The sequence below is a fragment of the Nannobrachium achirus genome, assembly GCF_963921795.1.
Source record: "Nannobrachium achirus genome assembly, chromosome: 12".
Classification (NCBI taxonomy): domain Eukaryota; kingdom Metazoa; phylum Chordata; class Actinopteri; order Myctophiformes; family Myctophidae; genus Nannobrachium; species Nannobrachium achirus.
This window is the reverse complement of record NC_137832.1, coordinates 36752580-36769051: the sequence shown is the minus strand read 5'-3', so window position 1 is coordinate 36769051 and position 16472 is coordinate 36752580. Positions and strand designations below refer to the sequence as shown.

The 16472-nt window shown below is 43.3% G+C and overlaps 1 protein-coding gene across 1 annotated transcript in view; it reads right to left on the bottom strand.

Moving 5' to 3' along the window:
• Window positions 1-4407: 4407 nt before the first annotated feature.
• LOC308295565 (solute carrier family 28 member 3-like) overlaps window positions 4408-16472 on the bottom strand; it is a gene marked incomplete at its 3' end in the record, with an annotated part of 14735 nt that continues 2670 nt past the window's right edge. Inside the window, exons 5-17 of the mRNA XM_080738617.1 lie at window positions 15955-16099; window positions 14295-14408; window positions 13703-13780; window positions 13491-13571; window positions 12605-12685; window positions 11327-11452; window positions 10131-10261; window positions 8744-8912; window positions 8382-8579; window positions 7381-7462; window positions 6217-6315; window positions 5563-5677; window positions 4408-4525 (exon numbers count right to left, since the gene is read on the bottom strand). Coding sequence (XP_080594743.1) covers window positions 4408-4525; window positions 5563-5677; window positions 6217-6315; window positions 7381-7462; window positions 8382-8579; window positions 8744-8912; window positions 10131-10261; window positions 11327-11452; window positions 12605-12685; window positions 13491-13571; window positions 13703-13780; window positions 14295-14408; window positions 15955-16099 — 1537 coding nt within the window. The remainder of the gene's footprint in view (window positions 4526-5562; window positions 5678-6216; window positions 6316-7380; window positions 7463-8381; window positions 8580-8743; window positions 8913-10130; window positions 10262-11326; window positions 11453-12604; window positions 12686-13490; window positions 13572-13702; window positions 13781-14294; window positions 14409-15954; window positions 16100-16472) is intronic.

Genomic DNA, 16472 nt, shown 5'->3' with positions numbered 1-16472 from the left:
CGATATTTTCACCAAAAGGCCCTTTTAGAAATGTCAGCCCCTGCCTCTCTAACATTCTCTGCACGTCCATGCTCTCTCTCTGTCTCTGTCTTTCTGTCTCTCTCTCCATTGCCCCCTCCCTTCCCTTCTTTTTTCTTACTTCTCCATCCATCCAGACCTCTCCGTGTTTTCTTCTCTGGAGAGATAGCAGCGATATCACAACAGCCTAGTCTGAGTGTCTTAATTAAAATGGCACATGTGATATAATAATCACCAATGACATTTTCACACTCCAGCTCTGAGCTGTACCTGGGGTGCACTGGCTTAGCACCCGTAGTTCACGCTTCACAACTCCGGCAATAAACACAGTCTAAATTCTGTGTTAATTTCACCCATTTAACTCGGAGTGCGAAAATGTGCCCAAATGGACCTGTAACACCGAGGACTTCACTAGCTGTAATTGTAATGAAAGAAGCCAGAAGCCACGCGTGAAAGGGCAGCCGTGTTGCATCATGGATAATTAACTTAAGCACCCCCTACATGGCTGTAATGGAATTTTTAGCATATTGTCGTGAAAATGAGAGTTGTCTTGTGGACAGTGGACAGTATATGTAAGACTCAGAGAGCTGACATTTGTAATTCAAACAAACACCAGCAGCTCCGAAACACATATACCCTGCAACAAAGACGTCAAAAACTACACTCCCTGGACTAAGTCTTGATTATTTATGACTGCTTGTAAGTTGTTTTTGGTCGGTTACAGATGACGTGTGATGTGTCACATGTATGGTGGGGACATGGGGCCACAAGCAATATTGTAGCGGTGTCTCCAGAGGCCTGTATGGTATGTTATATGACAGAGCCTCCTAAGCTCTTGGAAGATTAAGGGATCCAGTTTGCCTTTATGATCATGCAGACAAAGACAAAGTGGTTTACCGTGCTTTATTGTGGTCAACAACACATGCAATCACAGTGCCTAAAAAGGCCCTAAAACAGGGGTCTTCAACAGGGGGTCCGGGACCCCTAGGGGGTCCTCAGAGTTACTAAAGGGGTTCCTCCAAATCTTTGTGTGCTGTGAGGCGTTGTGAGCTTGTAGATCGGTTATTTTCAGCAAAAAGCTATTTGGTGTAGAGGGGAAAAAGAGCAGACTAAGTACAGAGTGAAAGCTCAAGTTTTATAAGTATTGACGGTTCAAGTGGTTAAATCAGAAAACAAAATTGACATGAATCCAAAATACACTGATGATTGTGCTGTCAAACGATGAAAATATATGGAATCTATTAACAGGTTGTGGGGGTCCTTGCTTCATCTCTCTCTCAACTAAAAGGTCCTTGGCCTGAAAACGTTGAAGACCCCTGCCCTAAAATATAAGTCTGTTATGCCTGATTATTAGTCATATCGGATGTATACTTCACCGCATGAGGGTATTGCGGCTGCTCAAAATAGCCGATCTACAAGCTCACGACATCATGTCGCGGAGTGATGTGTCCAATGTTCCCTGGGCTCTGTGGGGGTGTGAAACTCACACGTGTGAATACCACCTCCTGCCGACAGAAACAGGGAGCCATATCTGACCTTTTCACAGTGGCTGATTTTTAATGAAGAGACTGTCATCTAGCATCTCTGTATGACTGCCAGCCAGGTGAAGGTGCTGCGTTCCTTCTGTATCATGCAGATGTGAGCAGGGGCGTTGCACCAAATTCTGGGCCCCGGGTACAAGGATTCACTGTGCGGCCCCTGTGCTTTAACTATTGAAAAATCAAACCTCGGTTCGAAGTGAAGCGGTGAACTGTTATTCTATGTGTTCTAGAGTTATGAACTCTGTGATCTGTACATTCTATTCTGAATGAATGAATTAATGAATGATTTTATCTGGAGGGCCGAATAGTCATGTGAAGCTTGACCAATCCTCAAAGTATCCAATCATCAGACCGGGACGGACACTACACACGGACGGACGGACGGACGGACGGACGGACGGACGGACGGACGGACGGACGGACGGACGGACGGACGGGACAGATAAAACCTGTTCATTCTGGACTGATATGACCATATATGGACATGGGACACACATTTTGTTTTTGAAAAACCCTATTCATTCTGGACTGATATTCTGGACGTACGGGACAGATAAAACCTGTTCATTCTGGACTGGAATGACCATATATGGACATGAGGTGACAGACATTTTGTTTTTGATAAAACCTGTTCATTCTGGACTGGGATGACCATATATGGACATGAAACACACATTTTGTTTTTGAAAAAAACCTGTTCATTCTGGACTGAAATGACCATATGGGCGTGGGACACACAAAGCCACTCATTGGAAGCGGCTTTTCAAAGTCATGAAAGTCTTTGAATATTTCAAATCCTTCTGAGTTTTTTTGAAAAACCTATGTTTCTATGTCAGTGGAGCTCAAACCTTTTCACGTGAAGGACCCCCAAAATGGTATGTATTTGGCCACAGAACCCCATCTCAAAATATTGAGTTCCAGGGACCCCCCAGACGCAAAATGTGAGTTACAAATGTTCGCTTAAAAAATACATATATTCAAAGATTTGCTCACATTTTCACGACTTTTCAAAAATAGCAGATCTACAAGCTCGCAGCGCGGCACCGTGAGCTTGTATATCTGCTATTTTTCAATAGCTAAATTATAAAATAATTAAGGCCCCCTCCACCACCTTGGGCCCTAGTAACTCAGTCCCACTTTCCTACCCCTTGTGACGCCCCTGGATGTGTGCGCGCGCCCCCTCCCATCCCTCGGAGGAACAACGCAACACTTTCTTCTGTTCTCTCTCCTCCTGGGTCTCGGTCTGTTTTTTTCACCCAATAATACAGAATAATGAGTTTGCACAGTGAGTCAATCAGTCCGTCAGAGTCCAGTCCATTTTGACAGCATGGGCTTTGGTGACTAGCCTACTAGTTGGACCCAGTATGCAGCAGAGCAGGGGTGGGCAACCATGATGATGGAGAGGGCCATTATATTGTCACACGCACTCCAGAGGGCCACAATGCATATACAGTCCAAAATATTTTGAGCGTGTAGATCTGCTATTTTTGCCATTTTTTAATTGGAATCCTGAATTCTTTTTAGCTATTTTTGAATTGGATCCCTGAAAAATAAAAAATACATTTTTAATTTCAAATGCATTATATTTTCTTATTAACTTTATAAACTTAAATATGAATACATTGGACATTAAAAAAAGCTACTAATAGCTACTAATATAGCCCGAAATTAAAGCGGGTCATGTTTGCATGCTTGGAATTGTAACAGCTGCAATCAATAGTATCTCAGTATTGCAATATTTTCCTGAGGGCCACACTAAGTGACAGGCCGCCCAGTTAGCCCATGTATGCAACGGAGGCTGAGAACCAGAAGGAAGCGAGACCACAGTGACATCAAGTGGCCATCTTGTGTATTGTTCCTCAGAGTCAACAGGTGCTTTTGTGCTGAGGCTGAACAGAGAAAGTAATTAAATAATTCTAAAAAATAATTCTAAAAAATAATTCTAAAAAATAAAAACGTATACAGGATATATCAAATATATAAGCAGGACATTTGGCACTGATATAAATAAAAAAGATTATCATATTGTGAACATTGTTTGATAGTAGAATCCTCTGTATTCATTTAGTTCAGTGTCTCAGAGTGTAAAAATGGAATTGGTTTCAATTTCCACACTCTCGGTTAGCTCTGATTTTACTGTGTGGGTATCATGGAATATCCAATGTTTATACCGCCTAATTACCATGGCTTTTGTGTGTCTCATATTGATCACAGTTGTAAATGTTGTACACATCTATAAAATAAATAGTAGAAAAATACACTTTGTTACATTGTCTTTTCCTGTGTCTAAGTGTGTGCGTGCATTGAATCTGCATGAGCAATGCATGCCTAGTGTACTTGTATGTATGTACACACCAGGGCATTCACGAATAGTGATTTTTAGTATTCGAATTATTCTACCTCAAAATATTCGAATAGTCGAATATTCGACAGGACTGACCAAACTGTCAAATATTAAGTAAGCAAGAGGCAAACATTGTGAAAATAGCCGATCTACCGAGTCACATTAATGCCTACAATTCCAAGTGCTTGTCAGGGTGGGGGTCCCCAGTTCAAATATGTTTATTTTGAGGGTCACGGCCTAAAAAGGTTTGAGAAGCCCTGGTATAAAGCTCATTCTTATGACTTCCTATCTTGCCAAGCTTTATAAACTATATATTTTTTAAAGAGAAAACAATAAAAAAATAAGCGAATATTGGACTTTGGTGAACAACGTCGAATAGTGACTTTGATATTCGAATATTCAAATATTTGGTGAATGCCCTAGTGTACACTAGGTGTGTGCATGCATCATGCCCTAGTGTACACTAGGTGTGTGCATGCATCATGCATGCATGGTGGTTGGCGTTTAAAGCACTAAGCTGCAGTTGAAGTGTGTGGAGGGAATGGTAGTGCAGCAGCCGCGCAGAGCGTCCGTGTTGAATCCCCCCGTCACCATCACGTTCCACTGCTCTGACACAGTCACACTGGAAGAAGAGCACACATATACAGAATATTGGTTATGTATGATACATGTATGTGTGTATGGCAGGGGTCTTCAACAGGGGGTCTGGGACCCCTAGGGGGTCCTCCAAATCATTGTGTAATAGAAGCTTTTTTTTCACCTTTAACCACTTGAACCCTATAGCGTCCATATTCGGAGAACTTTAGCCAAAAATAGCAGATCTACAAGCTCACAACGCCTCGCAGATCGGCTGTTTTCGGCAAAAATAGGTTTGGTGTAGAGGGAAAAGGTAGCCTACAATTTCAAGTACAGAGTGAAAGGTCAAGTTTATTAAGTATTGGTGGTTCAAGTGGTTAAATATCTGAAAATACTAACTGATATTAATCCAAAATACACTGATGATTGATTGTGATGTCAGACGATTAAACTATATGGTATCTATATATGGGTTTTGGGGGTCCCTGCTTCATCTCTCTCTCGACTAAGGGTTGGCCTGAAAACGTTGAAGACCCCTGCTGTAGCGCTTTTCTCCAAAGCACTTTACAATGTACTTCACATTCACCCTTTCACACGCTGACGGCAGAGGAAACCATGCAAGGGGGAGCAGTGGCTCAGGGGTAGAGTGGCCAGCAGATCCTGGCTCCCCCAGAGTTAGTGTTGAAGTGTCCTTGACACTAGGGGTCCAGACTCTGAACCCCTAATTGCTCCCGATGTGCAGGTTGGTTCCTTGCATGGTTTCCTCTGCCATCGGTGTATGAATGTGTGTGTGAATGGGTGAATGAAATGTGCATCTATTTAAAGCGCATTGGATAAAAAGAGCTATATACATTTACCAACTATACAAGGCAACCAACCTGCTCATCGGGAGCAATCAGGGGTTCAGTGTCTTTCTCAAGGACACTTCAACACGAACTCTGGGGGAGCCCGGGTTCGAACTGGGAACCTTCCGCTTCCCAGCTCTAACCGCTCTAACTCCTGAGCCACTGCCGCCCCACACCTCCTCACAAACACACACACACACACACACACACACACACGCACACGCACACACACACGCACCTGTTGTATAGCTCTGCACAACAGGTGGCTAGTTCTGTGCTGTTGGCCACATTGGTGTGGTTGAACAGTGTGTTCAGGAACTGCTCACAGTGAAGTGGTGGGACGTACAGCACTCCTAGAAATGCACGTAGTGAACATGTTATTAAATATACTGCTGCATGTCCAGGTACTGTCAGTCACACACACACAGGGAATGCAGATGTCACAGTTGACATTTAAACCACCCCCAGGGATTAATAAACGGAAATTTCCGTTTATTAATGCCCTACTTCATCATGCAAGAGTGTCGCACAAAGGTAGTTGAAAATAGACGATCTACAAGCTCACAACGAGTCGCAGCACGACAAGTTGTGAGCTTGTAGATCCACTATTTTCAGTGTTATTTACACACACACACACACACACACACACACACACACACACACACACACACACACACAAAAGGAAGCGTTTTGGACGTACAAGGTTTCCGGCCAACAACAGCGACAAAATCATCATGTTCCTGATTCACAATGTCACAGAAGGAGAGCATGAGGGAAAAGACAGAAAAGAAAGCAAGAAAGTACGGTGAGATGGTATGATGGAGGGAACGATCGAGGGAAGGAAAACCGAAAGAAGGGCAAAAATGAGAGTAAAAGGGAGAGAACGGTCAACCTGCAATGCACGCGGTCATGAAGCAGGCAACTGTGCCTGAAATAAGGGCTCTCATGCCACACCTCGAGATGTCCGACCTCCTGTCTGGAGCCATGGCCGCTGGGAAGAGAAACATTCTATGTCAGGGGTCTTCAACGTTTTCAGGCCAAGGACCCCTTAGTTGAGGGAGAGATGAAGCAGGGACCCCCACAACCTTTTCATCCTTTAAGTGTGTCCATAACAAGTAGTGCATTTGAACCAATGTGTATAAAAATTTACAACAAAACTAAAATGGTCTGCAAAATCCAAGTCCTGTACAAATATTTTGTAAGGATACGTGCGAATTTTCTTACAAAGGGCATTTAGTAAAGAATCTTTTGCATTTCTTCTTTTTTTCTCCTCCATTTTAAAGTGTCCTGGATATAAAACGAGACACCAAATGCAATTCAACAATATTGTGAATGTGGCAAACAAGGTCATCAACACATAACCGTCCGTGCTTATTAATGTCTATTTACAACGGACTGTGTAAATACAGCACAGATTGCCGTAGTCACACTTTGTGTAAAATTGGGGCGATGTGGGGGGCATGGGTTTTCATTTGTCTGTATGTCTGTCTGCCTGTCTGTCTATCCAGGGGTGTCGCACCAAATTCTGGGCCCTGGGTACAAGCATTCACTACGGCAGATATACAAGCTCACAGCGCGGCACCGAGTGCACTGCGAGCTTGTAGATCTGCTATTTTTGAAAGATCATGAAAATAAAGTCTTTGAATATTTCAAATCCTTCTAAGGTCTTTTGAAAACGCCTATGTTTCTATGTCAGTGGTGCTCAAACTTTTTCATGTGAAGGACCCCCAAAATTATATGTATTTGGCCACGGATCCCCATCTAAAAATATTTAGGGACCCCCCCAGAAACAAAATTTGAGTTACAAATGTTCGCTTAAAAAAATACATATATTCAAAGATTTGCACACATTTTCAGGACTTCTTCTCGCAGCGTGGCACTCTGTGCCACACTGTGAGCTTGTGTATCTGCTATTTTTCAATAGCTAAAGTATAAAATAATGAAGGCCCCTCCACTTTGGGCCCTAGTAACTCAGTCCCACTTTTCTGCCCCTTGTGACGCCCTTGTCTGTCTATCACAGATTTGAAAACAGCCTTTGATAGAGGGAGCAACTCACACAGCCCTCCAATCAACATCCCCAGGGAGGCAAAGTTGGCAAATCCACACAGAGCGTAGGTTGCTATGGTTTCAGAGTGGACCTGAGGAGCAAGAAACAGCTTTGGTCTACATTTTACTGACTCTCTTTCATTGGTTGTGATTCTGTCAAAATGATTCTGACTATGGCACATACATTATAACAACAAGATGCCTGCGGCAGCACAATGCACACACTGTGTAGAAGATTATGCATGGATTGAGCCCGAAACAAGGACAATAGAATGTCTTGGGCGCAATCATTATAGCTATTTAGAGGAGCAGTCATGCAAATCAAGTAAGTATACGCTCCTAATGCTGACATCAATCACAGACAGTTTTTAACAATGAGCTTGGTGTGTGAGTGGCAGTTTAGTCATTTCCTGTGATTTCATGATTGGACATTGATTAGAGCTACATCCCAAATACAGAACATTGCTTTTTTAACAGTTTCTTTCCTATACCAATGCTCCACCTATATTTCGACATCCTTAGTTGTCCCACATTATCAAATGAAACGGTCTATTTATTGAGCAAGTGGAGACTGTGTGTTTTTCTTTTTCTTTTTAGTATAGTAGTTTCCTACTTTTTTTGTTTCATTCAGGTGTGCAAAAGCCTTTGGATCACCATGGCCTATTCTATACTATAGCATTGACCTATTCAATAGACAGAACATGAGTGAGGGAGTACTATTCCATGAGATTAATGAGAGGTCGTTAATCTATGGCTGTTCATGTTCAACTGTGGCTCATCTTGTGACAACAAGATGCATTGCCTTGAATTGAACTTTTATTTACTAGCAAGGTGCATGGAATTAGTAATGGTGCAGGAATAAAACAAATGCATTGCTGCCTGCCACACGTGCTGTAGGAGTACTATGCAAGATTATAACCAATGCCAGTCAGCTGAGATCGTTCATGGTCCTCATCAGAGGATGGCTGACAGAGGGAGAGAAAGGGGGTGAAAGTACTAAATAACACTCACAGAGATGTACTGCTTAACGTTGTCCACATATTCAGGTCCACCTGCCTTCCTTAACTTAATGTAAACAGCCAGTTCCTTGTAGGCCACAAACTCATTGAAAAACGTCTTGCGTCCAATGAGTTCCCCCACAATGAAGCTGTCCTCCCAGGAAACACCCATCATGAAGGAGACAGGCATGAACACGTAAGAGCAGATAACCTACAATGGGGGAGAGACTGTTTAGCGTTTCCACAAATGATATCAGTGCATGTCTACCTGCTCTACCTCATTGAGGAAAGAATATTTTAGAACTGTGTGTGGGTGTGTGTGTGTGTCCATGCAAATGTGCATGCCCCCATGCAAATGTGCATGCCCCCCCTCACCGAGAAGCTCAACTGGGGGTAGTCAAACATCCCTCCCAGCCAAGAGAGGGCAGCATCGGCAAAGGCCAGCAGGGCTATGAAGGCGATGAGGCTGACAGCCACGTTTGCCACCAGTACCACAGCAGAGGATGCGCCGTAGGAGGCTGCTTCCAGTAGGTTCTTACAGTCACTGTGGACAATAAGACAGAGGTTACAATTGTCTCAATGCTTGAGCCTAATTTATACTTTGTGGTACGGCCGCGTAGTCTGTTGAAGCCTGAAAATAACCTGTTTCCCAGTTCAATGGATTAATTTCTGATGAACTGGTGGTCATAAACAGGGGGTCCGGGACCCCTAGGGGGTCCTCAGAGTTACTACAGGGGGTCCGGGTAAATCTTTGTGTGATAGAACCTTTTTCCTCTTTTTTTATACTTGAACTCTAGCGTTTATATTCTGAGAACTTAAGCCAAAAATAGCAGATCTACAAGCTCTGCGAGGCGTTATGAGCTTGTAGATTGGCTATTTTCGGCAAAGAGGTTTGGTGTAGAGGAGGAAAAGAGCAGACTAAGTACGGAGTGAAAGGTCAAGTCTATCAAGTATTGACAGTTCAAGTGGTTAAATATCTGAAAACACAAATTGACATGAATCCAAAATACACAGATAATTGTGCTGTCAAACAATGAAACAGTGTGGAATCTATGAAAAGGTTGTGGGGGTCCCTGCTTCATCTCTCTCAACTAAGGGGTCCATGGCCTGAACACATTGAAGACCCCTGGTGTAGACGTTAAACTACACATGCCACCTCTTGCTTCAGAGATAAGGAAGGGGTCAGGTAATCACTCAGGTCCTAATTCTGGACTAGATCATGACAACACATGGCAGCCTGTTTCCAGGGGCGTCACACCAAATTCTGGGCCCTGGGTACAAGGATTCACTGCGGGCCCCCCATGAATGTTAACTATTGAAAAATAGCAGATATACAAGCTCACAGCGCAGCACCAAGTGCCGCGCTGCAAGCTTGTTGATCTGCTATTTTTGAAAAATCGTGAAAATGTGTGCAAGAAACCTATGTCAAGGACCCCCAAGATGATATGTATTTGGCCATGGACCTCGATCTCAAAATATTTAGTTCCAGGGACCCCCCCAGAAGCAAAATTTGAGTTAGAAATGTTCGCTTAAAAAATACATATATTCAAAGATTTTCACACATTTTTCACAACTTTTCAAAAATAGCAGATCTACAAGCTCGCAGCGCTGTGAGCTTGTATATCTGCTATTTTTCAATAGCTAAAGTTACTAGGGCCCCTCCACCTTGGGCCCCGGTAACTCAGTCCCACTTTCCTACCCCTTGTGACGCCCCTGCCTCTTTCACAGTTTGTGTGTGTGTACATTGTATCCATCCTCTCACCTTTTGGCCAGTTTGAGGTTTTTGCTGGCTGTTATCCTTGGGGTCTCTGTCTCTGGCCAGAAGAGCTTAGCGATGGCCAGACTGGCAGGGGCAGACATCACTGATGCTGTCAACAGGTGGGAACCTGCAATCTAGTATGAGTATGAGAGGGAACAATGGAGAGGAAGAGAACAATGCAGCTGAAGCGAATCTAAAGCTTTGTTTTGTATTGACTGAATTTGCAACCGTTATAATAAAGTATACTGTATAGCTGTCCAGAGAAATTATGTATGGCTCAGAGAAGTTATCAGAGAAATTATCTTGTATCTCCTTTGAAATCCCCAAAACAACTTGAGACCCTTTCATTTCTCCAGCTGTCATCAAGCCCATATTCATTTATCCTTTCACCTACAGTACATGTCCCTTCTCTGCTGTGCTAACTGCAAAATTATCTGTTCCTTCCGCCAAAAGAGAGCTCCCAGTAGAAGCAATGTCCCTCTAAAACAGTATTGTGTATGATTTTAGTAATTAGTATGACTAATGAGTAATAATGACTATGCACTGTTAAATATGACCTGTAGGTTCTCAGGTTCCAGATTGGTTTCAAGTGCTGTAAGTGTTGTTTCTTGAGACAGAACATGCACCGGTAGGTTAGTCAAGGCAATGAATAAAGGGTTGAATATTGACTGATCCTGCAAAGTTTGGCATGGATAGGGGCAACGGTGCCGGAGATAAGAGTAGGGCCAAAAGTGTGACGTGACATGACGTGACGTGACGGACAGACGGAGGGACTGACTGACAGACAGCCTGTGGAACTTTTGATAGTAACTGCGACAGTGCAACCTGACGGTCGCAACTATAACTTGCTATCAGAGAAGTGCTTGTCTACACCCTCCCACAAGACCAATTTTAGCGATTAATAGTGGCAGGGACTACACGTGAGGGATACTGACTCGGCATAATGACTAAATTGGGGGGGGGAAACACCCAAACAAGAACAACAATTAATCTATTGGCGCAGGCCTGAGTGTGGACATGATAAACTTAACAAGAAACAGATTTTTCTGTCACCTGACCAATGTGAATGCATTAACAGAACAGTGATTCTTGGGATGTGAACGTAACAGAAAAAATGCAATCTCAAACTAAAAAAGCTAAAACTAAAAAGTGAGATGCAACTTGGACCACAAAGGGCCCTATTCTCTTATTCTCTTCACCCCAAAGGCGATGAAAGCTCCCAAGACGCTACCGGCGATGGAGGCCAAACCTCCTGTCATCACCGCGTGCATTTCAGACAAAGTCAGCTGACTGATATATGGACGAATCAGGAGTGGTGACTCCGTCTGAGAGAAACAGAGAGAGAGAGAGAGAGAGAGAGAGAGAGAGAGATGTGTCAGAACCATATTTTTGTGTTTCCATCAGGACAACATGAGTGCAAAAACGTGCTTGATTCAATCAACTGGCTGAAATCATTTGTAATCCCTTCTATGTTACTGTGTAAAATCGCTGGTTTTGTGATGTTTAAAGCTACAATACAATCTGTAACTTATTTTAATGACTGAAATACTATTTTAACCAATCTGTATGTTAGAGCAGGGGTCTTCAACCTGTGGGTCGGGACCCCCAGGGGGGTCCCCAAATTATTTTGGGGGGTCCCCAAATGTTTAGCTTATGGGTTAACATTGTTTTCTCACTTAACAGTAAACAGAACAACATACAGTATAAGAGTATACAGGGTATCTACACATTTCTAAAGTGACTTTTAAGACCTTTTTAGTACCTCTGGTTAAACATTGGAAAATGTGTCAAATATTCATTGTGAAATTGTGAAATTGTGAAAGAAAAGCAGACCTACATGCTCACAACGCCTCGCAATGCGAGGCGTTGTGAGCATGTAGATCTGCTATTTTCACAGTGGAACTGATCGAGTCAAACTAAATGTAATGCCAATTCCTACAATTCCAAGTGCTTGTCAGGGTGGGGGGTCCCCAGCTGAAATATGATTATTTGGGGTGTCGCAGCCTGAAAAGGTTGAGAACCACTGTGTTAGAGTATGTTAATACAATATAAATAGTACATCCTCAGTGGTTGGAGGTGATCTCCCTACTCTTCCACTGAGACATTTAGACGGTGTCAAGTAGTACTGCCTGAATCTCATAGGTCAGTATACTGTCTTACTGTAGCTCAGTGGTAGAAATGTGGTATCTCAAGAGATCAGATCCTGGTTCAAATTCCAGGTAGGAGTTGCCAGAGATCAGGATGGACATAAAAAAAGAGTACAGATTGCTAATTATTATAACATTCTTTGCCAAAAAAAAAATTCTTTTGTTTTGGAAAGATGAATTGCCGCCCACTTTTGTGATGTTCCAAGATCAAATAGCTCAACTACTTCCGCTAGTGAAATACAACTGCAATCCATTTCATGGATTGCAGTTTTAATGCACTCATGCCAACTTGCAGCTTTACATGTAAATTCCCTTAAACATGTTACACACCTGTCCCAGAAATATGTTTCCAGCAGCAGCCATTGATTCCATTGGAGATGTTCCCATGGTTAGCTGCATTATGAACCCGACCTGGGGGAGAAATCACACGCGGTGTGAAGTGAGCGGTGCTGCGGCTGCTGCTGCTGATGATGATGATGATAGACCCATATGACGTGGCTTAAATACTGATATCCTGGCTGTCATGTCATGTGTCATGAGTTATTACACACACAACATCTGCATCAGGGTTCCCACGGTCATGAAATTCCTGGAAATATTTTGAAATTAGAAAAATATTTTTCCAGTACTGGAAACGTTTTGGAATTGATCAAGGGTCCTGGAAGGTCCTGGAAAGCTATGCATTGTTTGGTTATTGATTTTGTTAATACCTCTGAAATGACAAATTCAACATTGGCCAAATTGTCAAATATTAGAGGCAGAAGTTGTGAAAATAGCCGATCTACATGCTCACAACGCCGATCGGCTATTTTCATAATAAAACCGTGTTATACAAAATTCCTCTACTCTTAGTGCTCGTCAGGGTGGGGGTTGAGAACCCCTGGTATACACTACCTGTCTTTGGACATATTGCACATAGGAGTAAGCGACTCATTATTGAGCTGAATTATTGTTATATAGTCCTGGAAATCGGGTTAAATATTCTGGAAAAGCTTTGGAAAGGTTTTGGAAATTAATTGGTAAAGATGTGTGGGAACCCTGTAAAATACAATAGCAGCAGTACACCAGTGTTGCCCTCCATGTACAATATACCAATGTTGCCAGTAGAGAGCAATGTGACTCCAAATATGGCTGTTAGCTCACTGAGAGGAGACATGTCCTATACATTTCCTATTCCACGGTACAAAGATAAGCATTACTCTATCTCTTGTCTTACCTTGGGAATGAGCCAGGACATGAAGCCAACATAGTAGAGCATGGTGATGACGGTGCAGAAAAACACTATGATAGGCAGCACCTGTTGGGAGAGTGACGTTTTTGCAGTGTAGTGGTGCTTTTAGTAGTGGTATTATTCATCTGATTATTGTTGCCTGCTTGTTTGTGCAGTGTGTGTGCGTGCGTGCGTGCATGCATGCGTGCGTGTCATACCTTAAAGGCAAAGAAGTGGTCTTGATAACTCTCGCCAAAGACAAACTCAGAGCCCGCATCCGTGTAAGACAGAAAGATCTATGTCGAAGTGAAAGAGAAATCTAACCTTTTGAAACTGAAACGTTTCTCTCCTTTCACAAATCAAGCTCAGTTATACGTGTATGTTTACTAGGTGTGCAATTGTCTTCATATAATTGGTCGTCACTAATGCTCATTATAATAAGGTACAATAATTTTATAATCTCAAAAGAGGGCTGTGGACGGTTCAGAAACTAGTCCACTATAGTGACATCAAAGTTTTGTCATTTTAAACAATGACATTTTATTTGTGTTTTTATGCCATAAAGCATACTAACTTTCAAGGAAGAGACAGCCTATAGTTTATATTAATTTGGATTCCCCATCAATGGAATCACTGGTAGGTTAGCCTCGCGTAGCCAGGCTTTTACTCATCTCCGAAGAGATGGTAGGTGGGTTTCTGAACTGTCCATAGCCCTCTTCTGAGATACAGAGTCAGACTGAGCAGATTAGAATGGTACCATAGTATAATGGGCATTAGTGTGTACAGTAAGTCAGTAAGTGTGCACTATACCGTCACTTGTTTTCCGAGCCAGTCCACTGCAGTGAAGCCAACAGTTGTCCTGAGAATAAGAAGGCCAAAGACAAACTGCAGCCCAACGCCACACAGCACAGTACGCCAAGCCACCTGCAGAAAGCACACACACGCACGCACGCACGCACGCACGCACGCACGCACGCACGCACGCACGCACGCACACACACACACACACACACACACACACACACACACACACACACACACACACACTGAATGCACTTTACACACTGTGTTCAGTTCAATTCAATCGCTTTATTGTCATTGCACTTGAAAAAAAATCTAATCCAAAACACATTTTAATGCTTTAGGGAAGCAGTACAGTACAGTACACTGCAAACAGATGGGGAAGTTAGCCACGCAACAACATACAGATAAAGGCAAAGATCAATCAATCTTATAAGCACACTGACTATGCCAAAGGGTGATGTGGCCACTCAGTGTCTGTGACATCCCCACTTCTCAGGTCTGCAGGATGGACAACCTAGCTACTAATTACATCAGGAAGTGTATGGGCTTGCCCCACTGCTTTTCGGATGAAGGTCTCTTTGGGTGGAATATGTTGGGACTACCTTTGAAATCCATCAGTCTACTATGATACAAACAGGAGAAGACTCGGCTTGTACGAAAGCTGAACGGAGTCCGCTGACCATCTCATTAGAAGTGTGAAAGTCGCAGGGTGTAAGCCAAGATACAATGTCATCTCCAGTCTGTAACACAAAGAGATGGCTTAGGCTGGGGTGCACTTCAAGAGTTCTAACTAAAAGCCACCAAGAGGCAGCAAAAGGTGTATTAAATCACCAGAGCAGAGCAGGAGCGCTTCGATATAAAAGCAGTATCCAGTGCTGTCAAGGAGCCTGGACGTGATGGGTCGCTACTGTGAAGAAGCACATCAGCTGGGGAGGCTCGGCTTTGTGATGAGGGCAGTATCCTCTCCCATGTCCCTAGAATCTCACCCAGTGGTTTAGAAGTAATGTAGGCTGTCCACTGTGCACTGTGCAGTTATAAAATCAAGGCAAGCTGGCAGAGCTCCTGGAAAGATGTTGGGCAGCTTTCATCAAGCCAGGCGAAAAAGCCAGCTGGTCTTCCCAAGAGATATTGTGGCAACCACTCGCCAGGCAGACTGTCTCAGACATCCAGACATCAGCATGTGGTCTGCTGTGGGGAGAAGAGTCACCCCCTGTGAAGAGGGCATGACAGCAGCCCACGAGAGGAAACACCTCAAGCTGGTGGCAGAGTGCCAAGAGGCTGGATCACAAGCATTTGCCTGATGAAGTCTGAAGCAGGGGCTTTGTAAGCAAGGCAGTAGTCCAACTGCTCCACAGTGCTGGCATGACAGGCTCGAGTCTGTGGAAAGCTGTGAAGGAGCGAGGAGAAGAGGCAGAGAAAGCGAACATAAGCATAACGTAAAGGCGAACACCAATTTAAAGGCAGCTGCCAAGAGATCTACTGGTATAGTTCTGGGTTCAAATCCCAGGTAACGTGTGCGACTGTGCGTGCGTGTGCGTGTGTGTGTGTGTGTGTGTGTGTGTGTGTGTGTGTGTGTGTGTGTGTGTGTGTGTGTGTGTGTGTGTGTGTGTGTGTGTGTGTGTGTGTGTGTGTGTGTGTGTGTGTGTGTGTGCAATGCATCCCTTACTCTGCGCGGGTTGTTGGAAAAGAGCAGCATTAAGAAGATGAATGAGAGCAGACCAGCAAAGGACACCAACTGTCTAGTTCCCTGCTTGGCTGTGTCCAACACCAACCAGCACACCACCCCTGCCACCAGTAGCACACACATCACCCTGGACACGGGCAGGGAGAACAAGGGGATGGAGGGAGGAACAATAAGAGCTGGTAACAACAAAGGGGTAAAAGAGCACTTCTGTTCAGAGAAGCAAATATATTTATTTACTTTTTAATTTATGACATTTTGGAAAAAAATTAAACTCTGCAGAATATTTTTCTGTGTCTATCTGTCGTCCTTCATAAATTGTTGAGAAAAAACCTTCTCACACCTATAGAATAAAACCTTTAAGAGCACTGCAGAGCTGGATTTTATTTATAAAATACTTATTTTATTTTTCCTTTCTTTTAATTGATAGTGATTTATTTTCTTTTTCTTTTTTTACGAAAGAAAAGGGGGCTGTGACCCAAACATGTCTGTGACCCAAACAT